Here is a 27,703-nt window from a genome sequence, read left to right as displayed (position 1 = left end):
AGGGAACTCTCCAAAAGTCATTTTATGAGGCCAGTATCACCCCGATACCAAAGCCAGATAAGGACATTACAAGAAAAGTAAACTACAGGTCAATAGCCCTGATGTATATACATGTAAAAATTTTGAACAAAGTACTAGCAAACTGATTTCAACAGCTCATTAAAACGGTCATGCATCAAAATCAATTGGGATTCACCCCTTGGATGGAAGGATGGTTAAACCTTTGCAAATCATTAAGTGTGATATATCCTAATAGTAGAATTTTTAAAATCCTATGATCATCTCAATAGATGCAGAAAAAGAATTTGAGAAAATTCAACATTCATTCATAAAAAACCTCAACACCTTGTACATAGAATGGATATAGCTCAACATAAAAACGTCATACATGATAAACCCACAGCTAGTATCATACTCAGTGGTATTCTATATTTATAAAACTTAAAAACTGCATAACAATCTTTTAGATATAATCATGAATAAAGTTATAGGATGCAAAATCAACATACAGAAAGTCAATAGCATTTCAATATACTAAAAACTAATTATCTGAAAAATAAGCAAAAAAATCCCATTTACAATAGTATTTAAAATAATAAAATACTGAGGAATAAATCTTACCAAGGAGATGTAATATTTCTACAATGAAAACTATAAGACACTAATGAAAGAAACTGAAGATGACACAAATTAGTGGAGAGATATCTTGAGTTCATAGATTGGAGAAATTAATATCATTAAAATGTCCATACTACTTAAGTCATATATTGATTCAATGCAGCCCTTATCAAGATTCCAGTGGCACTTTTTTTTTAAGAAATAGAAAACAAACCCTAAAATTTGTTTGGAACCACAAAAGACACTTAATTGGCAAAGGAGTCCTGAGAAAGAAGAACAGAGCTAGAAGAATAACACTTTCTGATTTTAAATTACATTATAAAGCAATGGAAATCAAAACAACATGGTACTGGTATAAAAACAGACACACAGAGCAATGGCATAGAATCAAGAATCTTGAAATAAATCCATGCATGATATGGTCCCTAATATCTGACAAGGGAGCCAAAAAGGCTCAATGGAGAAATGACAAGCTCTTCAATGAATGGTGATGGGAAAACTGGATTTAAAAGAATTAAACTAACCCCCTATCTTATACCATTCACAAAAATTAACTCAAATAGATTAAGGACTTAAATATAAGACCTGAAACTATAAAATTCCTAGAATAAATCATATACAAAAAAAAAACAAAAAAAAAACTCCTGGACATTGGTCTTGGCAATGATTTCTTGGACATCACACCTAAAGTTTAAGCAACAAAATTAAAAATAAATAAGTGGGACTACATCAAACTAAAGAGCTTCTGCACTGCAAAGGAAACCATCAACAAAATAAAAGGACAAACTACAGAATGGGAGAAAATATTTGCAGGTCACATATCTGTTAAGGAGTTAGTATCTAAAGCAAATAAGGAACTCATATAACTCAAAAGCAAAATATCAAAGCCAATTAAAAAGTGGGCAAAAGACATAAGTCTTTTTTCAAAGAAAATATTCAAAGAACCAACAGGTACATGGAAAGGTGCTCAACATCACTAATCATTAGTGAAATGTAAATCAAAATCATATGGGTTATCACTTTACCCCTGTTAGAATACATTATCAAAAAATAAGAGATAACAGTGTTATTAAGGTTGTGGAGGAAAAAGAGCCCTGTACACTGTTAGTAGGAATGTAAATTGGTATAGCCACAATAGAGAACAATATGGATATGATTCAAATAATTACAAACAGAACTACCATATAATCTAACCATTCCAGTTAAGGGCATACACTCAAGAGAAATGAAATCACTATACCAAAGAAGCGATTATCTGTACATCATGTTAACTTCAGCATTATTTATAAGAGCCAAAATGGAGAAACAGCCAAAGAGCCCAAACCTGTCTTCATAGATGTGTAAATGGATAGAGAAAATGTGTTATATATGGTATATATATTTTTGATTTATAAGATATATTTATATATTTTTAGAGACAGATTTATAAATTTATATACATAGATAATAGAACACTATTCAGCCATAAAAAAGAATGAAATCTCGCCACTTATGACAATATGGATGGACCGGGAGGACGTTATACTAAGTGAAATAATTTGGACAGACAGTAAAAATTGCATGATCTCACTTATATGTGGAATTAAAGAAAAAAAAAAACTAACTCACAGAGAGAACAGATTGGTGGGGGATGGAGAGTTGAGGAAACTGATAAAGGGAATAAAAAGGTACCAACTTCCAGTTATTAAGATCAATAGGTTCTGGAGATGTAATGTACAGCATAGTGATCATAGTTAATAATACTATACTGCATATTTGAAATCTACTAGGAAATCTTAAAAGCCGTCATTACAAGAAAAAAAAAATCTGTACATAGTGATGGATGTTAATTAGACTTATTGTAATGTCCGTTTTGCAATATATACATATATCAAATCATTATATTGTATACCTTAAACATATACAATGTTATATGTCAGTTATACCTCAATTAAACTAGAAGAATAAAGGCAATTAGATTGTTGCATACAAAAAACAAACAAAAAGAAACACCACTCCCAATTTAATTTTGTGTATACAAAATTTTGTGTACACAAAATTAAATTCCATTAAAATATATTGAATTAAGGTTAAGCCATCAAACCATACACTGAATACGTATTATGAACGATATTGTGGGTGGGTAAAATGCTACATTCAGCATAGCTGCTACCCTCAAGGAGATTTCTATTTAGGTGAAATAAAAGTTAACATGACATCCCGAGTTATGGGGGCTCCACTGTGTGACCTCCACCATCAGTACCATGAGAGATTTCATAATTCCATATTGGAATATGGATTTAGGATTCCATATGGAATTAGGATTCCATAATTGTATACAGGACAATGAATGAACTGCTTATACTGTGGTATAGATTACCAATACTGTGGAAGCTCCAGCAGAGGGGAAGTTCAGAGGACCACCATGACTCTGGAAGGCCCCTGAATGGCAGGGTAAATTAGACTGGTTCTCAGAAAACAGGGTTCATTGCTTAAGAACAGGTGGAGAGATGAGTGTGTTGTGTAGTGTCCTGTCAAATAAGACTCTTGGAGAGATTTACACTCTGAAAATAAATTCAGGGAAGGAAAAATACATCAGAAGCACAAGAAGAATTTTAAAGTTGTCTCATCTCATCTGAAATAATAATATAAAACAAAACACTAGCAAAAAGAAATCAACACTCTCAGAAGTGACAGCAAATTTTTACACCGTGGTTCTAAGTTGTCAGATTCTCAACTGTTTGTGAGAATAATCTACACTATAACATTCTTTGCTTTCTATTTTGGTCCAAAGATATGAGTATAGGACCCTTTGAAATATCAGATAAAAAGGAAAAGAATAAAAAACTGTGTTAGGCAGAATATATGAGAATAGTGTCCTATCAATATAATGATAACACAGGTGTCCAAAAGAAGACAGGGCAGAACACACAAGAGAGGGGAAAGCTATGAATGTCACAAAGCAAGAGGCTTTCAGAAATGTGTAAATATGGTAGGGTCCTTACTGCGATTACACTGCAGAAGCCCTTGATCTGATTTGATCACAAGTGGGCCGGTTAATCAAAATGTCCGAGTACAGAAACAGAAAATGATCCTCATGTGCATTTTTGTCCCATGCAAAGGGAGCACAGATGGGAAGTGAAAGGAAGCAACTGGACCCAGACCATGGACTTAAATCTTCACTCTGTCAATTACTGCTGGGTGATCAGGCTCTTTGTGCCTAAGTGTCCCCACCTGTAAAATTGGTACAGATACAGTTCCTACCTCACAGGGCTATAACGGAGAGTACACGGATGAACACTGTAAAGGTTGAAGAACAGTATTTGACATCATAAGCACTCTGTGCTTGTTAAATAACATTCTTTTTTTTTATAGGGCCAAGGCTGCTTCTTTTCCAGGGATCCTATTATATCTTCCAATGTCTTCTTTGGCATCAAACACATGCTAGGTTTCGTTTTTCTTAACAGTGGAACAAGAACTCAAAACCACATGAGAAGCAACTTGCATGCAATGTGCCTCTACATTTAATATAACTCCCCATCTCCCACAAACTTTCTTGTTTTTGCATTAGACAAAAATATTATTTGATCCCACTTTTTTAGAGATATGCCTTTACAAGCTTTTTAAAGCATTCAACTTTGTTTTATAGAAACCATTCTTTTTACACCACATTTCATTGGTTTATAATGTACTTAAAATCACATAATTACCAAGACAAATGATAGTCATGTGAGTATGAGCTATAAACATAACTCATTCATAACTCAACTGGTCAGAGAAGTAAGTATTCTTGGTAGAGAGCTCTCTGCTAGTTCAGTAAATTGAGAGTGTTATTTAATATGATTTGTAAATGGCAATGATGAGCATTATTTAATCTGACCAGTAAGTATGAATAAAGTTAGAGACTCCAATTCCATTAAGAATGTTACTTTTGGATTTTATTTGCTATACCAGTTTCTTAATTCATTAGAATTTAGAAAATTCTTTTAATATAAAGGAACTTCTTAATCTGATTTGTTACTGTTCATAGTCCCAGAGATGCTTTACTGGAACTGGAACCAACAGAGAAGTTTATGGTCATTCTTAAGGTTTAAATTTCAGGTTAGGCTTCTTTTCTTTCTCATCACTGACCTGGTTCTCTTTGTAAGTTTCCAAGAATCTGACAATTAACCCTTAGAACTAACCCTTTTTATTCTTCCTATATCAGAATATGCTAAATAATATCCAGGTAACCCTTTTTATTCTCTATTTTTGAGGGACAAAGAATTAACTATTTTTATAAATTTTCTTTTCCACTACTTACAATGTATCTACTAAACTCACAATGTGTTCAACAATCTTTCTGTGTCTCTCTTTAAGTAGCTACTTAGATTATACAGAATCGTTAGGCTGTATTCAGCAAATGACAACTAATACCGTTTTTTAAGATAGGATGAAAAATTGTACTGAACCTGTAGTCCATGGGCAGAACCTAAAACATCTATCATACTCAGGACCAGGCATACTGATGGATTTGCTGCACTCGCCAGCCATGCCCTCCAACAGACTGGGCTGGACCACCATGGTTGCATAGTTTCAAAGCATCCACACAGACAGGAAACATTCAGAAGAGGTAGGGGTGTAAACCTCTCTTAACTGTATATAAAGTAACTCGCCAGCTTACAGAATGAATCTGGGTCATTTATTTCATTCAACAAATAATTACAGAGCTTCCATAGGTGCAATGCAAAGCAAATTCAAATTGCTTCTACTTCAGCTCGTGCTCCATGATATGTACTTATGCCATCAGAAAGGGGAAAAAAAAAAAAAAAATCACAGGTCACATGAGGAACAGACCACCTGAAAAGCCAGCAACTTTGTCTATGATTGTGAGTTCTTACATGTTAGAAGGCAGGCATGATCCTTATTATTCTACCTCGCAGAACTACTAATATTGTCAGCCTGTCTTTTACAAATTTCATTTAAATTAGAATGGCTCCTGGAAAGGAGATCTATTTGGGGAGAAACAGTGTGTTGGTGGAAAACACCCTATGAATAAATACTGAGTTCTACTGTTAGAACAAACACCATCCTCTACCATTTGGATGTGTATTTAAGAAATTTGCGACAGCTAATGAAACAGCTTAAATATCTATGGTACATTTGCCCACTGTGAAAATAAACCATGATGATTCATAAGCAGGGACTAGAAATCCTTAAAAGTTATTCCAGAAAAGCCTGAAGTTAAAACAGGCAAAATGGAAAAACTCATAAACATGCAACAGCTGTTAAAAGTAATTACAATATTGGATCTTGATTATAAGAGAGCAAATGAGATACAACTTTTTACAGACGCAAGATTCTCTCTGACCAACATGTACCGTGGCTGGGATCAGGAAACAGAATAGAGATAGATGAATTTTTCCCACACAATTTGTGACCTGTCAATTATGAATTAAGCAGTAATAGATAAAGCAGAGAGAAAATTAAGAGATGAGATCTATTTTACAATTCAGAGAGCTCTTTTCATTTGTGTGTGGGGGGATTACATTTTGAAGAGAGGCTTTACCAAACATCTTTCTTTCTCTGACATGAGCTACAATTTCTCATTATTTCCCTGAGGAGTCGGGTGAAGATGTTTGTGTCAAAGTTCAGAGGGTAAATTAGCAACACCATCTCAACCATCTGGAAACATGCTGAACTTTCTAGATGACAGAAATGTTCTATACAAATACTGTCTAATATGGTAGCTGCTGGTCATGTGTGGCTTTTCAACACTCGCAATCTGACGAGTTTGACACAGAAACTTAATTTAAAGTTTCAATAGCACCATTTGGCTAGTGGCTACAGTACTGGCTAGGCTAGTCTAGAGGATATCTCTTTCTCCTTCCCTTTAGCCAATTAGACCAGGCAGCTGGGGTTTATCCTTCATACACCGTACACTGTCCCTGTGAGACCCTACATACTCCTTGCCAGCTTGGTCTCAGAAGAACTCTGAGCAAGGCCTGGAGCTTGTTTGAGCAAATATGTACATTAAGAGGATTTTTTTTTTTTAAATAGGCAATGGCAAATATCAGCTTTCTAGACCCCTCTGCCAATCCATGTGTCTTCCTGCACTCAGATATATTTTCTAGCTCTTTCTCAGGGACAGCTTCAAAATGATTCAAATGGTCTGACTTTCCATGACTCTGCGTGTTATAAAGTCAACTGAAAGAGTTCGGTGAGAATACTTAGACAAAGAGAACCTGTAAAATACTGAGGCAGAGTGGAGGAAGTCTTAGCTTGTGAGGAGGCAGGCTGCATAGAGAGAGATACGAAAGCACAACAAACCCCAGCTGTTTTTTTGTTTTTTTTTTTTTATATTACCGAGTGCTTGAAATAAAGAAATGCTCTTTGGCCATTACATAAAACTCTGCCTTGCTCATCATGGAGTGCAAAGGTACTAATACTGGTTCCCAAAGCAATCAATTATTTTCTGACTCCATTTCTTGGTTTCACTGAGTTAACCAGATGATACCTCTGATTGTTTCTTTTTACCTGTTTATTGTTTGTTGATGCATTTCTTTACCAAAATTATCTTTAATGAGTCAGAGATTTAAGAGACATTCAATTTTAATGACACCCCTTGAGAGGGGAGAGAATGGATGTTCTGAGGCAGTATGTCTTTCCCATGGACACAGTGGTAACTTTTGAACTTAAGTCACTTCTTGTCAATAGCATTTCAGTAGCGAAGACTGTTTTCCACAAAAACACATACCTGGAGGAGGAGATCAGAAGTTGGTCTGACTCGCTGTTGGAAAAGGATGCTTAGTGTTCGATTCTGTTGTTCCAAATCAAACACTCTTGTTTTCAACTTTATACATTCCTCCCTCAGATCCTGTAAAAAACACATTGAAAGGAAAAAAAAGTCTATAATTGAAAGATAGCTTTGCATATTATAACCATATTTCATCTGCTATTTCAGACACATTAGTAAAATATAGTATTTTTAGTCTTCAAACCCCCAGAAATAAATCACACATAATATTTTCTTACACAGCCCATTGTCTGATAGAATTATTATGTTCAGGAAAGCCAATATAAAAACAACAACAACAACAACAAAACAGCACCTTGAAATCAGAAATGCATTAATCTAGCATGCTATTTTTAAAGATGGTAAATCTCAGCGATATAAAGTCAATTTAAGCTTCCACCTATATATTTGGCCTTTTAACTATCTTCATAAAAGCAATAATCAAGCACAAGCCAGCATAAGCATATTGTTCTGACACTTTCTTCCATCGTTTAGTACAGCACCCCACAGAGTAGTAGGAGCTTAGTAAACTCGTGTGATTATGTTGTTAAAGGGGAAGATGATGGTGAATTCTATTACTCTCTAGTGATGGTAGGATATACTACTGGTTTATCCATCTACATATTCTGATGTGGGGCAACTACAGGTTGAGCAACTAAGGGCAACTAAGATCTTACTTAAGGCTCTGCAAGCAAGACAGAGTACCAGTCCATAGCTCTGCTCCCCGGAGTCACAGAGGTGCGTAGGTGTGTGCCATATATAACCATGTGGCAACCTGAGTGTGCAGCTAGAGAGAGATCTATTAATATCTTCCAAGGCTTTACCTGAGGTGCATCATCATTTCCAGGCTTATCCAATCTCTTTACAGAAGGCAAAGAGACAGGGTGTGGTATAATAGCTCAATGCACAGCTTATACTCCCCTCACCTTTTTAGGTAAATATGAAGCTTATGCTTAGGATGTTTTCAACTGATTGCTGCCTACTAATGAAGAGTAGAGCAAAGGAACGTCATGTCAGAGCAAGGTACCCGCGTATAAGTTCTAGGAGGACAGTGGCTATAAAGTAGGGGCAGGGGGTGTGTGCACCCGTAAACACGCATGCCACTTGGCAGAGCCTCTTTTGGAGACCTAGGCACTGCTCAAATTAAAAGGCTAGATTTGTTGTCTTTATTTAGAATTCAACCTCTGTGTTTCACTTATGCTAATTTTTGCTCTTAGCATGTATATAACACTCCCTGCTCCCAAACACTAATTGTTTTCACTACTGCTAATTAAGCAATTAATAAAACTTGACTGTGAGGTAAATAAATATTAATAGTACCTATTGGGTGGGAAAACACAATCATTCTCACTTGTAGGAAGAGGGATGGAGACAGAAGCATATGAGTGTGGATTTGCAAGGAGAAAGGAGACTTGTAAGGAATACCAGCAACTGTTTTTAGCAGCAAAACTGAAAATAAGTTGAAAAGATCTCTTCAGATGAGTTTAAAAAAAAAAAGAAGAGAAAAAATAAATATATTCTATAACGAGTTTTTGTACCAGTGCCCAAATTTCCATGGCCATTAATATTACTTAAGGCAGTAAAAGTTCATTAGCAGGAACACAATTTATTGACCTTGAGAACCATTTATCACTCTTGGCTTATCTAGATCAGTACACAGAAGAGGGGAAAACAAAGGGCTTTAGGAATGCGATGCAAGTCTTATCATCACTGACCAACAGACATGAGCTGCAGAGAAAATTTGTAGACATTAAAGAATATTCTGTGTTGTTCTAACATTCTTCCTTTCCTCACTCAAGCTGTGGATGGTAAATGATGCCAGACAGCTCTCACCCCAAGAAACTCTAATCAAAACCATGTGTGTGCCCACGTGCATACACGTAAGTCAACCAGACTGGAGAGATGGAAAGAGAGAGAAAAACAACAATTTTTCTGACTACTACAGTGAGACCTGGGCAGAGAGTGTCAGCTGGCCGTCTTTTCTTCCTCTGGGCTCACAATGAGAACCCACTAACATAAAGGCGCATAGGACATTTTGAAGCTGGGTGAAAGAACCATTAACGCTGACCCTGTCAGTTACAAAGATGGGAACTAGACTATGCCTCCCAGGAAATGCATTAAAAACTAAAGAACTCTTCTGTTTAGGTACCATCCTCTGAGATCATAGCTCCCCATAAGGGCTCGACCATCTGCCCTTACGCACAACCCTTCTTTTTCTCTGACTCCCTAGTACATCTCAGGTCTCAAGAGGAGGACCTCACTGAAAATAAAATATAGGGTTGTATCTTTTGAAGCAAAAAAAAGGGAATGTGTTGTATAATTGTTATCAAGAAGTAAACAATGCCAAAGATTTGACTACATTTCATCTCATGTAAGCAAGTACAGTGGTCTTTGGGTTCAAGGAAATAGCCCGTTTTATTTGCAGTCTGCATGCCACTCTCAACTGAAAACAAAGTAAGACATTACAGCTGGATGTGTGGGGAAAATATACTGAGCAATGAGGTATACTGGTCTAAAAGGGTCCTGTGTATCTTAATGATCTCAAGCCACAACTTCCCTGGAGGATCCACACATAGCACTCCTAACAAGCACGTTTCCCTGTGCTTGGGGCTGAAGGAGATTCTGGATTCACTGCTATGTAGTAGCTATGGAGTATGGTTACTTTATGCACTTAGAGCAAAACCATTACCAGTTCCAGGCTAAAGGAAAGTTAGGAAAATGTTGGTCGCTTAGAAGCTTGATGTATACTGATATTACTACTAGATTGTTGAAAACTATTTAAATTTGATTTTATCATGTAAAATGCTATTATACTGGTATAACTATTTCAGAGGTAGTATGTATTATGGAAATACACTGGATTGAGAGTTAAGGGGCCTGGATTCTGGTCCTTATTACCCACACAATCATAAGGAAGTAACTTACTTTGGTTATGCCTCAAGTTTCCTCATCTGTAAATGGCGTTACTGCACAAAACCAGGCTTTCAAGACAAGGGATGCCTCAGCTGCTTCATGAGATGGCTTGTCAAGAGCCGCCGCCTCAATCTTTCCCTGAAACTTACTGGACAGCACATCCATCAGCCTCTCCTTGTCACAATCCTTTTCAGTGTCTGTCACTCATATCCCTATCTCTTCTAAGAATGCTAATACTTCAGTTAAAAAAAAAAAAAAGCAATTGCTGGAAAAGATTGTTCACATCTCAGACCAACCAAAGACCTCAACATCAAACACTTAAAACGGTGAGACAGGTAACATAATTGTATCACTGAATCAGGCCAGTTCTAATCAATGGGAAGTGGTGAGTCTCGTGGCAAACTGAGTACTGGAAGCCTTCATCAAAAAGGCATTCGGATTAAAACATTTTTAATCTGGGTGATGGCTAAACAGTTTATGTAATTACAGTAAATTGAGCCTGTTATCAAAGCTAGTTGACAAGCTCAAGATTAAATGTTCACTAAGGTCCCTGGCAGTTGGGAAATTCTATCATCCAAAAATTAGACTGATTCTGAGAAAGCTTGATTTGAAAAAAGGTCCAAATTTGCAGTCATGTTTGACTTCATGCAAGTCAGATCCTGGATGTCCTTGCTAGCAAGGGCTGGCAATCCTGGGTGTCCTTGCTAGCAAGGGCTGGCAATCCTGGATGTCCTTGCTAGCAAGGGCTGGCAATGCTTCCAAAAGTTTTAAGAAATGCACCTGTGACATTGCCCCTTTATTTCTTGCAATCGTATGTGAATAATGATTGGATTTCAACCCATCTGTTGAATTTCACAGTGTTTCCCTGGTTGCTGAACTACAGTGGGGAAAACATTAAATGACTGAAAGGGATTGTGGAGGCTGAATGGTGCAAAGGATAAGGGCATGGAGTATGAGTGCAACAACCTTAGGTTAACATATGGGCTTTACCACTTCTAGCAACTGGGACCATGGGGAAATTATCTTCATCGTCCTATCTCCCAAGACTGTGGTGAAAACCAAATGATTTTGTGCATTTAAAATGCTAGATGTGGAGTCTGATTCCTTGTAAGTGCACAGTAAATCGGAGAAGGGAATGGCACCCCACTCCAGTACTCTTGCCTGGAAAATCCCATGGACGGAGAAGCCTGGTAGGCTACAGTCCATGGGGTCGCTAAGAGTCAGACACGACTTAGCAACTTCACTTTCACTTTTCCCTTTCATGCACTGGAGAAGGAAATGGCAACCCACTCCAGTGTTCTTGCCTGGAGAATCCCGGGGACGACGGAGCCTGGTGGGCTGCTGTCTATGGGGTCGGGCAGAGTCGGACACGACTGAAGCGACTTAGCAGCAGCAGCACAGTAAATATAAACAGACTCTAAGGAAACCAGATCCTACACACACACCATTGCTAGAAAAGTGGACCCAGATGGCTCAACTGCTCTTTCTACAAGGGAAATACATAGGAGTTGGGAATTCTTTTAGTTTAAAGCTACAAAATTGTGTTCTGCTTCTATCTGGATGGCTGTGTTGCTAGATTCCACCATACAAGAGCCTTAATTCTTGCTGGAAAGTTAAAAAATACCATGAATATTTGGTTATTTTAAAGAACATGAAGATAAGAAAGACCAAGGTTGTTGATATGCTGTAAAATAGAGGGAAAAAATGTCTTTCTTCCAATTTTGTGTTAGTGGCAAAAAAATTAAAAACTTTAAAAAAGAACATAGGAGAGTTAAATTTTCAGTGTATATAATTGTCTTAATAAAGACAAAATATATTTCAGACAAAAATATGAGTTTGACTCAGATTACTGATTTCACTTACAGGCTTGGACCTATGATTTGGAGGCATAATTGGAAGTGAGCTGTGTTTAATATTGTCACTTTAACATTATTGATCTAAAGGAGGAACAGTCAGCTCTCTTAAGAGAACCTGTAGATTTTTGAGATAAACTGAATTACTTTACTAGAACATGATATGTATCAATACATTTAACAGAAACTACTAAATTTATAGAAATAATTTTTTTTCCTATCAGTACTTAGAAAGGAAATGTACTCTGTGACTTCAAGATGCTTATCAGGGCCAATTCACAGTATGCCAGCAAAATACTTTTTTGGTTGCTGAGGGAGGAATGGAAGTCATGGGAGATTTGCCTTTGTGTCACAACAAATGATATATTCCATAACTGTATGGTTATGACTATAATTTCACCGCAAGGATTTGTGTGTGTGTGTGTGTTTGTGTGTGTGTGTGTGTGACTTAGATAATTCACTCAAGATTTCTGTTTTTCATTCTGTATCAGCTACATCCCTTTTTAGAATTAGGTTTCTCATCTGCTTTTGGAGTACATCTTATTTCCCATATTGTGCTCTTAATTAAAAAGAAATTTTAGTCTTTTTGTAGCAATTTTACAGTCTCTATAAAAACTGGGAGGTGCATGTTTCTGCAGAACATGATTCTTTTGGAATCTCTGAAAGCTCTGGCATCTTTTCCTGCTCACAGCATCCCTGAGGTATGCTATCTCACAGTAGCACATCTTTTTGTGTCTTACTGCTTAACTGTACCAAGGTAGATTTATCTGTTTACTAGTTATTACTTGAATTTGTGTAGCTATTTTTTTGTGGCTGACCTGAAAGGTCCCATTTTCCTATATATTGTGCCAGACGGTTTTCTTGTCTCTTTTCTGAAGCACTATTAAAAAAGACAGGCATGAGAAGTCTTTCAACAGTTACACATAGAGCTGCAACAGTGCTCCCTGGCATTCCTTACATCTGTAATTAAATGAGTATTGAGTTTCCAACAAGAGGAAAGCAGTTGAGGAATTAAAGCCTTTGAAAGAGAAAGAGTATTCAAATATGTTGTGACAGAAATCATGATTTGTCCTTCAACATCTGTTTCTCCCCTTCTTCTACAATCAGGTGACATTCACTTCTCAACTCGGCACATACCCAGAAGAAAGACTCCATTGTCGGCTTCCTTAAGTGTGGTTGTGTAATTAGGGTTTGTTCAAGGAGATGTAAACAGGGAGGTGTGTAAATTTTTAGACGTCTCTCTTAAAAGATAGCTGGTGTGTGTCTTTTACCCTCTTCCTTTTCTTTGGCTTTCATTTCCTCCTGATGGCTAAAATACGAATGTGATAACTGGAGGTACAGCAGCCATTTTGGACCATGAGGTAACTGTGGAAATGGAGGCCACATCCCACAGAATAACAAGATAGAAACCATGATGCCAGCAACCCTATGAATTTTATGGAGCGAAGACATTATGCTGGCTATGTACTCCCCACCTGCAGATTTAGATCTGAGAAGTAAATAACTGATTTAATTTTATGTTAGCTTATTTAAGCCACCATTATTTTGGATTTTTGTTATTCACAATTGAATGTACTTCTAACCTAGTAAGTGCACTCAAATCTCTCTCTTCACGTAATGTCAATGTAAAATCTGAAGCAGTTAAAATCGTTTGTACCAGGAAGCATGATATTTTGATAGAAGTAGTTGGGGGAGAAGGTCTAGCAAAACTGTTATCATAATGCTTTTATAGCATACATTTAAAATAATAATTATTTAAGTACATTCATGAGAAGCAGTGAACCCCTAAAATTGTTTTCAATTAAAAAAATAAAAATGCCATAAGTGATTTTGCTCTCCTAAGCCACATCTGAACAAGTCACATGTTTCAACATTTTCTTTTAAGAGGATATCTCTATCTCATAGAGCAGTAACTCAGAATAAACAAAATCAGAAGGAACTAGAATTCAGCCTCTGAGATAGATCACGGAAAGAGATGAGAAATGTTCAATAAAATTTACAAACTAGCTAAGTTTGGGCAAACTACATGCATTTACCCATTCTGCCCCAATAACATGATCTGAAGGCAGAATAAGATGACAACAAAGGAGAAGGTATAAATATTTCATGCTCAGAGACTAACATTTGTTTTTTCCCTAACTTTATTGAGAAGAAATTCACATATATAATTGTATATACTTAAAGTGTAAAATGTGATAATTTGATATACATTACATGGCAGAATGATTACCAAGAGCAAAATAATTAACACATCCATCATTACACGTAGTTAACTCTCTTAAAAAAAAATTGTGGAGAGAAGGCTTACGATCTACTCTCAGCAGCTTTCAAGTATATAGTACCACTATCTGCTTTATCTTTACCACAAAGCTGTTCCTGTAGGAACAGCTCTTCCTGCTCCTTTTCATAGAGTGACCACAGCAATTCTGGGAGGTGGACACTACTATCTCTATTTTACAGAAGAAGAATTAAGGCCCAGAGAAGTTAAATAACCTTCCTAACCTCAAAGATCTCTTGCTGAATTTTAGGCCTCTGTTAATGCTGTCCATCAGAGGCTATTCATTTTATAGGGGCCAGAAGAATCCATCAACTTATTTAACGTTTACATTTACTAAATAAAAATGATAGGTCTGCTACTCATCTAGGTAGGCCCATGGAAATCTTTCATCTTCAAAAAGCTTTCTATTACTTTCCCAAGAGTTTAAATTTTATGAATCTATCGGTCATTGATGTTCATATGCCATCTAAAACGCATACAATTTTAACCTAAGTGAATAAATGGAAAAGTATTGCAGCTATCAATCATGGTTTCCTTAGTTTGACAATGTGAGTTCCAATCTATTCACGTAAGTACTATGAAAATAATAAAGACGGAAAGTGACCTACCTTTTGAGTGAGCAGAGCTTGCACAACCTGGTTGGCTACCTTTAAAAAATAAAGAAAAGAGTTGCTGATTATAATAATGAGAGCTTATATGCACAGACTCTAATTTACCAATAAGTTTCCCAAAGCTAATGAGCTCCTCATCTGGCTCCTTTCTCTACTTCTAGAGGATCTGATTCTTTTCATAATAAGCCTATCCGTCTAGGTAATATTTTGCATTTTCCAAAGGTGACCTTGTTGCTAATTAAGATGGTTAGGCTGGAAAGATCATTCATACCTTGACTCTCACATTTCCATATTTGGAAAAATAATATCCTTTCATATGTAAAGTACTTTAAGAAGGCTAAAAAATGATATAGTGCAAAACATGATCCTAATTATCTGTACACAGTTTTACACTGCTGATTTACAATGCCCGTTACCTCTCCTTCCCATTCTTTGGCTGTGTGACTATTTCATTGCCTGAAATTACTTGCAATAGAGGTAGGTGGAAAGTGCAGAATAGGGGCAACTCATTCATTCCTATATAAGCTTTGCTTTCCTCCTCCAAATCTTCGTTTATATTATCCTCTGTCGTTACTACCTATAAGAGAGTCTGATAGTTGCTTACTCTATTCTTTATTTTCCCCTTCTTCCCCTGATTTTTTTGCCTGGATACATACAAATGCATTTTCCAACCTCCCTTGTCACTCTGTGACAAAATTCTGGCCCAATGAGTTGCAGGCAGTCTATTTTCTTGGACTTATGCATAGGCAGTCTCATAAAAAAAAGAGGGCCCATCCTTATTCTTTATTTTCCTAGCTGGGATATGAAAGTGATGGCTGGAGCTTCGGCAGCCATCTTGAAAATAAAAGTCACATGTTAAGTACTTGGGTGAAGAAAAATAGAATGAGCCTTGTCCTGATGATGTATGGAGCTGTACTTTCTATTTCAGAACTTGCATATGAGATAGAAATAAAATAGCCACTATTATGTTGAGTTTCTTCTAATATATAACTAAATAAAATTGTCACTTATTATTAGAACCCTAATTTTCTTCAGGTATCAGGCAGTTTGGGACAGTAGGAAAAGCTGGACCTCTCTTGGCCCTAGGAGGTGAATCTTGGTGTTGGTAATTCCATTCCCTTTCAGTGACTGGCTTAGGAGTGGGCATGTGACACAATTCCAGTTAAAGGCCATGTGAATCAATATCATATTTCAAGGATCTGGCATTTTCTCCAGAAAACTATTCATCTTTCTACATGTATTTATACTAAGATTTCTTTTTCACCTGCAGATTTCAAAAACACTTCACAGAGAGTCACTTAATAAAATTCACCACAATCTTAAAGTTATATACCTATATGGCTACTATTGATAAAATTATGGTAGATAGGTGAATTATATGGAATTTTTTAGTCAGTACATACACATATGGTAAACATTTAGTGTGATAATTGAAACTGACAACATTAAAGACCAAGTCAGGTTATTTAAATATTCTAAATATTTCTGTTCATTCATTTATTCCTTCACTTATCCAATATAAATTTTCAGAGTATCTATGATTGGGATGTGTTTCTTGGTTTCAAAAGGAACATAGCTGGTAAGAGGTAGGCAACAACACAGTTGTAAGTGTGATAAACTTGTAATCATCTTGCTAATTCTCACATTCAAACAAAGACTAAAGACCACACTTCTATCTTCTCTTTCTCTTGCTAACAAATTAAATTTTTGTTGATACTAAATTGTGTATGCTCATTTCTCTTTTTAGTATACTGGAATAGATTATGGTAAAAACATTTCCATGGAAATTGCTTCTTGACTCAATATTGACAAAAATAGCATATCCTTAATGACAGCTGGCTACCAGTAAACCTCACTGAAAATTATAATAGAGGCTGTCGTCTATTTGTGGTTAGCAGACATTCACACCACAAGCAGTAAATGACTAGAATCAGATTACCCATATAATTGATTAGTTGAGCTATATGTACAAGAGGGAATTTTTTTCCTATCAGAATCCTTTTCAAATTTACATTGCTGACATTAAGTGTAAAAGAAAGGCTTTTTACTAAAACTAACTATAGTTTTGAAGAAAAAGTATTATTAGGTATTTCTTTTAGTCCAGTCCAAGTTAAAGAAGATATCTAAGAATTACTGTAGACTAAAATAAGTCATTTTCTGTAACACATGCTGTTTCTTTTATCACTTTATTTATACATGATCACAATGGTGATAAATGTTACTCAGCCCACACGAATTGACCAATAGCATAATCTTGAAAATCTTTCAGTTTTTAAATGTTCATTCCAATTCATGAGAATTTAAAGTCAAAATACATACTATCCATTTTATTCTTGCAAATTAAAAACCAAAAAAAAAACCAACAGAAGAACTGAACTATTCATGCTGCTTAAGTCAGGAGCAATGTACCAAACTTAATTTATACCATAAATAATTTAATTCTTTTGTATAGCAACCTTTGGATTTGATTTACATTCTCATAAAACTGCCTAATATCAATATTTTCTTTTCTTCTTCAGAACTGGTCTCTCACTTAAACCAGTCTGTGGAATGGTGGTCACATAAAATAGCTCTCTACATGATTTAACAGGAGTCATAAATGAGTATCTTATCTGTAAAAGCCTGCAGGAGCAAATATGTTATATCTTTGCAATCCAAGTATGTTTGCCCTATAGGCTTACAGACTCTATTTGTGATACAGTTACTTTTGGCATGTATTTTGGACAATTGTTTGCTCTACTCGAAAATTGAACAAAGATACACAAATGCATTATTTCTTTACCTACTGACATGGGGCTCTATTACCCGGAAGGGCTCACAGGTTCTTTTTAGAAAAGCAGGCAAGTGATACAAATGCTTTCCTTGGTACTGTCTATAAGCATAGTTTCTTGGGTTTTGTTAGGACTTGTAACAGCTAGGCTTCCCAGATGCATGAACAGAACAATTGTTCGGAGCTTGTGCCTGCAACCTCTAATAGTCTCACAAGATGATCCCTGGAAATGGGCCCCTGCCTTCATCATAGCATCCTGCCCTCAGCACTTGGGTTGCAAATAATCACACCCTGGCAGGCCCAGCTAATGAGAACAAATACCTTCCAGTGTCAGCTGACAGCTTTCCTCTCCAAAGGAAAAAAAAAAAAATGAGCAGCTGGGCTGGGTCACAGGGACCTGAGACACACTGAGCAAAGCTGATGGTCCTTAAGCCCCTGGCTTATTTGACAATTTCCCTTGGGCTGTTTGTGGAAACCTCCCCCTTTGCACCTAGGAGAGGAACAGGGATGGGTGGGTGCTGTGGTACATCTCTTCTTTCCTCTCCATAAGAATTCTCTCAAGACAAGCCAGCTCCTCTGACACCTGGCTCATCTTTGACCCACATGCATCTTTGTTCTTCCCTGTCAGGCGTAGAGGGATCTCAAAGTAGGTGGGCAGAGGGAGGAAAATAGAGGATGTAGATTTGTTTGTTATTTTATTGCACAACAGTCCCTGAGGCTGAACGAGAAATCACATCTGGGAGTTCATTCCAGAGGGAGCCAATTCTCACCACATCCAGAAGACAGTTGGAGATGGGGTCGAAAGTGGGCGAGGGAGGAACTCAGTGGACACCATGCTTAACAGTCTTGTCCTCCTGCCTGGCTGTCTTGCTTTCATCCTTTTATGTGCTACTTTATCATGCAAAGCCACTGCCATGTCAGCCAGGTAATTAAAAACCTGGTCACAAAAGCACACGTTTTAGAAATTGTGCTTTGCAGAAGTTTTCTCTACTTTTGACCTTGGTTTATTGTAGGACTGGTGACAGGATCAAAGGAAAAACCTGGGTTCCAATACTGTCCTGTGTTGACCATTCACTGATATGCACAGGGGTGGGAGAGCAACCTAATTTTTCTCATCTGTAATGCAAGGGAACTGTCTGCCTCTGAAGTTGTTGTGAAAAAAGTATGAGATGACAGACATCATCGGAGAAACCACCTTGGACAGTACCTGATGAAAAATACCTGACAAAAATGTTAAATCTGAATCTGGTCACTCAAACTTCAGGAAGTAAAACACATTTTCAGGTAAGCATTTAAGGAAGGATGGTTTGAGAAGAAGGCCTTTCCTTTGTAAAGGGATGAAGTCTGTGTGTGTGTATTTGTGTGTAAAATACATGTATAAATAAAAATCACTAAGCATCTACATTATTTATTTACTCTATAAAAAGAAATCCTGTAAGATCCTGGGAGTGGGAGAAATTCATCTAACTATGTATGCAGAATTCTAGTAAAAACTAATTTGGAAATTAATTTGCTGCTCATAATCTCCATTTGTTCATTTAGTTATTCAACAAATATGCGTTGAGTGACCTAGTCTGGGCCAAGGATTGTGCTGAATATTGCAGAAATATTGTTAATGAGAACAAAAGTACTACTAATGGTGGTTAGAGTCTAGAGCAGGCACAAGAAGTGGATTATCAGTTGATTTAATGATCCGTTCATGAAACAGACATGAAATGGACATTTGAAGCATGTGAGAGCCATGAGCAACATCATGTTCCATCTATGTTTTTTAAGACATTGATTTTAAAGATGACTTAGGTCCCAGATGTGGTAGATGATTCAGCAATCCAATGTTGGCATATCCCATAGGAATAAGAAAGAAAAGTAAAAACTGTTCTTAACCTACTTCTGCCTTTAGTTAGTCTTGCTTTAAAAGAAATTCTGATGCTTTTTTTTTCTTTTTTTCTGAACTACAGCCAGAGGTCTGGTTTTCCCTGTCCTTGTGCTCTGAAGTGTAGAGCGTGGAAAAGTCGGAGAACTCAAATACCCTGGTAACTTGGCTGACTATGAACTCTAGTCTAACTCTAACGGCCTAATTGGGAGGCAGATTCTCCAACTTCTGTGTTTGGTGGCTTCACCTGGGAAGTTTCTTCAAATTGCCAGTTCTCTCATCCCTCATTTTGTTTAAGAGTAGCTGAGTGAACTTGAAGAATCAAATTTTTAACAATTGAGACACCTCATCGTGATGCAGAAGAGGTCTGGAGAAACAATTTGAGAAACACTGGGCTAAGGTTTATTTTTTGCTCAGACACTGTTAGGGGATTGGAATAACTTTAACTTTCTGCATGGGTTCACCTGGCTCTTCTATCATCATACCCAGTTCGGTGGAGCTTTCATCCTCTTACAGATGCTTTCTGAAAATGCTCTCTAAAACACACATTCAGAGACGTAAGGGTAGTGGTTCTTAATCTTGGCTGAATATTATAAATCCCTGGAGTGCTTTAAAAAATTCTAATACTCAGGCTCTGATCTAGAGCAGAATCAGGTCAGAATCTCTGGGTACAGCCAGCTGTTCTTTCACAGCTGCGCAGTAAGCCCAGTGTGCTGGTAAGAGTGAATCACTCACCTTTCTAGATCTGACTTCACCTGCTCCAGCTCTTTCTACTACAGATGCCCTTTCAGTTTTGCCCTCTTTACCTCCTGCCCACCATTCCTCCTGACCTTTGGTGACTGTGCTGTCTGTTCTCCAAGTCCTCAGTGCAGCCCATTTCCTCTGTGAGTTTCCCTCACCTCCTTCCTCTGGGATTAACCATCTCCCTCACTTATACTGCTAGGCTGGGGGCACCCCAAGATCCCAGAGCCTGGGCAAGGTTCGTATCTTACAAAGGTTTGGAGGACACAGCTGAATCTACCCAAATGTAAGACATTAGTTTGAGGAAGTTGTATGTGTCATTATACTTCCCTACTTGGGAATAAACTGGTCTTAAAGGAACTGGCCAAGGCGATACTGAGAATAAACACTTCACTGCTTGCCAGTGAACTGTCAAACAGCTGGACACAGAAGCTAGATGCAAACATGAAAACCTCTAGTCCCTTGCTTCACAATCAAGAGTGGTCCTTAGTTTTGCTTTTGTATTGCAAGGTGAGATGAGGGGTTGGGTGGCAGTAGAGGTGATGGTGAAGTGACAAAGTGTGCGCATGTATTTGTATGTGTGTGTATGTATCTATGGATGCATGTCTGTTCCTTTTGAATAAACACACCCTTTTATTAAGGATTCAGATGGAATATCTGACCCCCAAGTGCTTCCCCCAAATGTTCAATATGTTCTTCATTTCTCAGAAAATAACAATCAGTGAAAAAGGGACTGAAGAACACTTCAAATTTACATTTTATCCACCTGTGTATATTTTATGAAACCCACGAGCAAGGAAATAACTTAACATGAGGCCTTACCTTGTTAGTTTGTTTAATTAGTACAAAAAGCCTGGAAAAGAATTTCCAGTTGGCATTATTACTACATTCAACTACCCCTTTGAGAGTGTTCTCTTGCAATGTGTAGAAATGGATTGTCTCTCTTCCTGCAATTAGTTACAAAACAACTGGCATGTGTAATCAGGGGCCAGGATTCATGAATACAAAACATTTGTACTGCTCAGAGGTGGTTCTTTGTCACAAATCACCTCTTTGGCAACAGTTAATTTTTGCAATTAAGAAGGGAGAAATTCTCCCTCTGAAAATTCTGTCTTCAGTGGAAACTTTATACTAAATGATTCTGTGGGTGAAAACTTCGGTTTTGCCAGTCACATTCTAATGAAACCTTTGGGATGCAGGCATAGGGGACATATACAAAACAGACCCTGAGTTTACATAAATAAATGCTGGGAGTTTTTTGACTGATGAGGAAGGATGACTTATGTGGAAACTGTGACAAATTAAGTTTATGTGATGTGATTCACATAAATTTGACTTCTGAATAGGGATTCTCATTGGAAATTTTGTGCAGGAGGTTAAGGTAGTACTTTGCTGATCAATACATATGACCCAAGGGCAGTATTTGTTCCTTTAAATATCCTTGGATCTATTTGGAATTTCTTGCCCTCAACTTTGATTGGACCAAGAGCCTGGGGAACAGAGGTAAGAGAGGCTGAACTGGCCTTACTAGACATGAGTCATTACTCTCCCTTTTATGTCAACTTATATGAGTGATTCTTTTAACTCTGGACATTGTAAAGATTATTCTGAGTCCTTTCAAGTCTTGACAGGGCAGAGAGACTGCAAACACCATTTTGCTTGAGTAACTAATACATATAGCTGGAAAAGTGTTGGTCACTCAGTTTTGTCTGACTCTTTGTGATCCTGTAGACTGTAGCCCACTAGGCTCCTCTGTCTGTGGGATTCTCCAGGCAAGAATACTAGAGTGGATTGCCATGCCCTCCTCCAGGGGATCTTCCCGACTCAGGGGTTGAACCTGGGTCTCCTGCAATGCAGGTAGATTCTTTACTATCTGAGCCATCAGGAAAGCCCCATATGGCTGGAGATATGAGACAATTAAAACATTAAATAAATAAACAATTTTCTAGGGACTGTTTGAAGGTTCTTCAACAAGTGACTGTGAAGCAAAAATTTGCATTTCTGGGGCTTCCCTTAGAATCCGGGCCCTGAAACAAGAGAAGCCCTTGTGCTACAACAAGAAAGAAGCATCAGAGCTGCAGCTAAAGAAAGCCTATGTGCTGCAACAAAAACCCAGCACAGCCAAAATGAATTTTAAAAATTAAATTAAATTTAAAAAAAAGGATTTGCATTTCTAACAAGTTCCCAGATGAGGATGATGTTGCCAGTTCAGGGATCACATTACAAGAACCACTGGTGTAGGAAAATATCAAGCACATTTGGAACTCTGAGAGGAAACACCATTTCTAATTTCGAGGGAGAAGAGTATATGGCAGAGGTGACTATGCCACAACTGGGCTTTTTAATTGTGTTCTTTGTCATTTACTCCATCACCTTTGTGGACAGTGGGGTGGGGGGGGGGAAGGGGTAAGGAAGTTCAAGAGCATATGTTGGAAAAAGTTTCCCAATTGATAGTGAGGAGGAAAAGACTGAAGATATAATTCCAGTTTCTATTGCTCAGGAAGTGGAACTTGACTGAACATAATTTTTCTAATTTTCCTGAAATCTCTGTCAGCTCTATCATAACAACTATTAAACTGAATCTTCTAGAAGGATATGTGCAAGTTTTAGGGTATTGGGCAGATGACTGGAAAAGTCATCCCATTAAATGAATAACTCCAATTACCAACCAATCCCAGACGAGAGCTTGTCAGGGAGGTCACTGGCAAGTCCTGGCTAGGTGATACAGGAAGGATGGATGGTGCAATCCCTGCCAGGTGTGAGAGGATGACTGAGAAGAAAATGAGGGCCCTGCATACTTTTCAATTTTCCTTCCCCTCTCAGCAATCTGAGACAACTGCCATTTTTGCCTTTATCTCTCCATTATCATCAAATCATATTTCTTAAGTTGGCTCATGCTCGTGGCTCTGTCTCCTTCCATTCTGCTCACATTTTCTTCCTCACTTCCCTTTGTCTTCTTGGCTTGTTCTCAATCTACTGATATTTTCCCTCTGGCTGCCAACTGTGAACATCGTCCCCACCCACTCTATCAAGGATTTTGCGTTTATTCAGAAATGGCATCCGACTGGAGACGATGCAGTGTGCCCCGAGGCAGCTTTTCTCATTCACAGGCTGGGATCACACTTACTGGACAGGAGGAATTTATCATACAGTGAAGCATCTCCCAACCTATGTCCTGAGAATATTAAACAATAACCAAGAGGAATTTGTAGATGCCTGTATAAGGATATGGTGGGGGGGGTACTGACCTTCCTTATCCATACTCCATGTTTACAACCTCCCTTTCAAGGACGAAATGTTAATGTTTGTTCGGGACTGGTAATAGACATATATTAAGATCTGACCAAGGAATCCTAAATTGTCCAGCCTCTTATCCAGAACCTCTCCATTCCCCTTACCTCATCAAGACATCTCTCATACTGTTCCCTTTGATTTTCATTTTCCAAAGCCAATGCTGAATTCTCTGCCTGCAGTCAAGACACAAAAATAATACAAATAAATCAATGAAATGTTGTGTTACGTGACAACTTCTTCAATACAGTTACTAAATATACCTCCTCAGGATCCAAAACAATCTTGTAGAAGAATCTTTGACAAGTTTGCTCTAAGTACTATTATAAATCTCTTGGGGATGACTTCTGTCTTATCTCTCACAAAAAGGCATTAGGGCTTAAAGAAATGCAAAATTTGATATTCTGAACAGGTAGAAAATCAAATCATGGCCTGATGTGAAAGTGTTCTGTAAAAAAGATTACAATGTTTATTTCATTCTATGAAAATGTAAATGGAAGAAATGCCTTAATCCACTTCATTAAGACCTGTCATAGATTCATAACCTGATATTTGTTTAGGTCACAGAAGAGAATCTCAGGTAAATTCATGAAAGCATAATTCCAAATGCAGACTAAACATGTTGTTTTCCTAGTTAATCAATGACTTTTGAACATGAGACTACAATGAGAAATTCAAGAACTGAACTATACTTGAGTCACTCCCCTCTCCCCTTGCCTTCTTAAAAGTACTGCTTTCCTGCTCCTCAGAGCCTTGTAGGTACCTGAATGCTAAATAAGGTACTATAGGATCCTAGGTTGAAAATGATTACTAGGTTACTAGCAAAATAACAAGGGAACAAAAGCACTCAGTGTAAACACATTAGGTTTTAGAAGCAGCATGGAGTGGTGGCATGAGAACTGCCCTCTGCGTCTGGTGACCTGGGTTCACTCCCGCCACTACTGACCCTGGACTGAATCCTAAACTGTGTACGTTAACCTGTCCCACGGCTGCCAAAACCACTGTCTCAATCCCCTAAGGCAGCCTTGCTTCTCTCCCCTTCATGACAGCCTTCCTTGACATTTAGAAATGGGGATATAGATCTCAAAATCATTTTTTTTTTCAAAACTATGGTATGATTTTTAGGAGGTACTGATACATAGATTCACATTTTCTATTTATAGATTCTTTCCACCAGACTTTAAAAAACTTTTTATTTGGAAGTAATTTCAAACTTGCAGGTGATGTTCAAGAATAGTATGATGAACTGCCATATACCCTTTCCTCAGATTCACCAATTTTGCCAGATTTTCTGTATCATTTTCTTCTCTTTCAATTTTTTTTTCCCTGCAACTCTTTATTCCTTAACTACTTCTGTAAGTATTTTCCAATAATGAAGAAAATCAGAGTATAATTTTCAAAATCAGGAAATACAATGTTGATTAATACAGCACACAGTCTGTTCTATAGTCCTTATTCCATTCTTCCATTGTCCCAATAATGTCGTTATTGTAAATTTTTTTCCCAACCCAGAATCATATCCAAGATCAGGCATTGCATCTGTTCGTCATTCATCCAAGAGCATGGATTCTGGAAAAGTTGTCTTTCGTGATTTCTTCCTTCCATTTTTTTTTTTTTTTTTTTTTGAATAGTAACAATTACATTGTGGAATGTCCCCTAATTTAGGTTTCTTTCAAGTTTCCTTCTGCAAACTTGGCAACAATGGAACAGAAATAATACTGCATCCTTCTTAGTGCATCATATCAGGCTCCTGTATGTCTATCTGTCCCAATTTGGATATGTTAACTTTGATCACTTGGTTAAGGTGGGGTCTACCAAATCTCACCACCATAAATTTACTATCTTTCTATTTTTAATTAATAAGTAAACTGGGGGTAGGTACTTGGAGACTGGAAACTCCTATTCCACATCAACACCCCACGCCAGTACTCTTGCCTGGAAAATCCCATGGACAGAGGAGCCTGGTAGGCTGCAGTCCATGGGGTCGTTAAGAGTTGGACACGACTGAGCGACTTCACTTTCCCTTTTCACTTTCATACATTGGAGAAGGAAATGGCAACCCACTCCAGTGCTCTTGCCTGGAGAATCCCAGAGACGGGGGAGCCTGGTGGGCTGCTGTCTATGGGGTCGCACAGAGTCGGACACGACTGAAGCAATTTAGCAGCAGCAGCAGCAGCATTCCACATCAAACTTTTATCTACTTATTTTAGTAACCATCAATGAATCTTGCTTGAATCAATAATTATTTTGGCTGAAAAAGATGATTTCTATCATTTTTCTACCTACATTTATGAGTTTGCATGATATTATAAGGAAGTGTTTTTCCTATTTATTTATCAGTATAAATACATGGATTCTTTTATTATTCACAGGTTTATAAGTCTTTAAGTATTTATTTTGATGCTCAAATTTTCTCAGCTTTGGGAAGGTGACTCTCTTTAAGCTGTGCCCTTTGACATATTCCCTTCATTTATTAGACATGTTCTTGCTTTTTTGGCAAATGGAAATGTTCCATATCTGTTTTGCTTGTCTGTTGTCCCATCCCTGAAATCAGCCATTTCCCATAGGAATCCTGCTTATTTTTAGTGGTGATGATATTTGGAAACTAAAATCTGGATATTAATGCATGCTAATTACCACTGAGGAATCCTTGCTTATAGTTCCTTTCAGTGGAAGGATTTCTTCTTCTTTCTCTTCCTCTTCCCCCCCTCTCTTCCTAGACACACACACACACACACACTTCCTCCTTGTTCTTCCCTTTTCATATTTGTATCTTCATTTTTCATAAAGAGAGTATGGGCTGCTGACATCATTATATTAACTCATTTCTTCAATACCACAGTGTGTGCAAAATAGTCACACTACAAAAAATAACAGTGACATATATACACTACTATGTATAAAATAAATAACCAATGAGAACCTACTATATAGCACAGGAAACTCTACTTAGTGCTGTGTGGTGACATAAATGGGAAGGAAATACAAAAAAGAGGGAATGTATGCATATGTATGACTGATTCTCTTTGCTAGACAGCAAGAAACACAACATTATAAAGCAACTACACTCCAACAAAATTAATAAAAAATAGTACCAAGAAGAATTCATAATTTCTTTTCCTGTTAGAATGCAGGGATAGAGTAAAGAATTCAGTGTCTAAAAGATATACCCATCTGAATGTAGAGTTCCAAAGAATAGAAAGGGAGAGGTAAGAAAGCCTTCCTAAGTGAAAAATGCGAAATAGAGAAAAACAACAGAATGGGAAAGACCAGAGATCTCTTCAAGAAAATTAGAGATACCAAGGGAACATTTCATGCAAAGGTGGGCACAATAAAGGACAGAAACGGTATGGACCTAACAGAAGCAGAAGATATAAAGAAGAGATGGCAACAATACACAGAAGAACTATACAAAAAAAGATCTTCACTACCCAGATAACCATGATGTTGTGATCACTCATTTAGAGCCAGACATCCTGGAATGTGAAGTCAAGTGGGCCTTAGAAAGCATCACTACAAACAAAGCTAGTGGAGGTGATGGAATTCCAGTTGAGCTATTTCAAATCCTGAAAGATGATGCTGTGAAAGTGCTGCACTCAGTATGCCAGCAAATTTGGAAAACTTAGCAGTGGTCACAGGACTAGAAACGGTCAGTTTTCATTCCAATCCCAAAGAAAGGCAATGTCAAAGAATATTCAAACTACCACACAATTGCACTCATCTCACATGCCAGCAAAGTAACGCTCAAAATTCTCCAAGTCAGGTTTCAACGGCACATGAACTGTCAAGTTCCAGATGTTTAAGCTGGATTTAGAAAAGGCAGAGGAACCAGAGATCAAATTCCAACATCTGTTGGGTCATCAAAAAAGCAAGAGAGTTCCAGAAAAACATCTACTTATGCTTTATCGACTATGCTAAAGCCTTTGACTGTGTGGACCACAGCAAACTGTGGAAAATTCTTAAAGAGAAGGGAATACCAGACCACCTGATTTGCCTCCTGA

At 37.5% G+C, this 27,703-nt stretch overlaps 1 protein-coding gene across 3 annotated transcripts in view; it reads right to left on the bottom strand.

Moving 5' to 3' along the window:
* Positions 1-27,703, bottom strand: part of NCKAP5 (NCK associated protein 5) — a 1,233,002-nt gene that overhangs the window by 204,359 nt on the left and 1,000,940 nt on the right. For all 3 annotated transcript variants that reach the window (XM_081579255.1, XM_081579258.1, XM_081579257.1), the window contains 3 exons: positions 23,810-23,878; positions 15,025-15,063; positions 7,334-7,453 (listed from right to left, as the gene is read on the bottom strand). In XM_081579255.1, coding sequence (XP_081435381.1) covers positions 7,334-7,453; positions 15,025-15,063; positions 23,810-23,878 — 228 coding nt within the window. The remainder of the gene's footprint in view (positions 1-7,333; positions 7,454-15,024; positions 15,064-23,809; positions 23,879-27,703) is intronic.

This window comes from Giraffa tippelskirchi, chromosome 3 (assembly GCF_054371585.1).
Source record: "Giraffa tippelskirchi isolate mGirTip1 chromosome 3, T2T-mGirTip1v1.2.pri, whole genome shotgun sequence".
Taxonomy (NCBI): Eukaryota; Metazoa; Chordata; class Mammalia; order Artiodactyla; family Giraffidae; genus Giraffa; species Giraffa tippelskirchi.
This window is presented reverse-complemented; position numbering and strand designations above follow the sequence as displayed.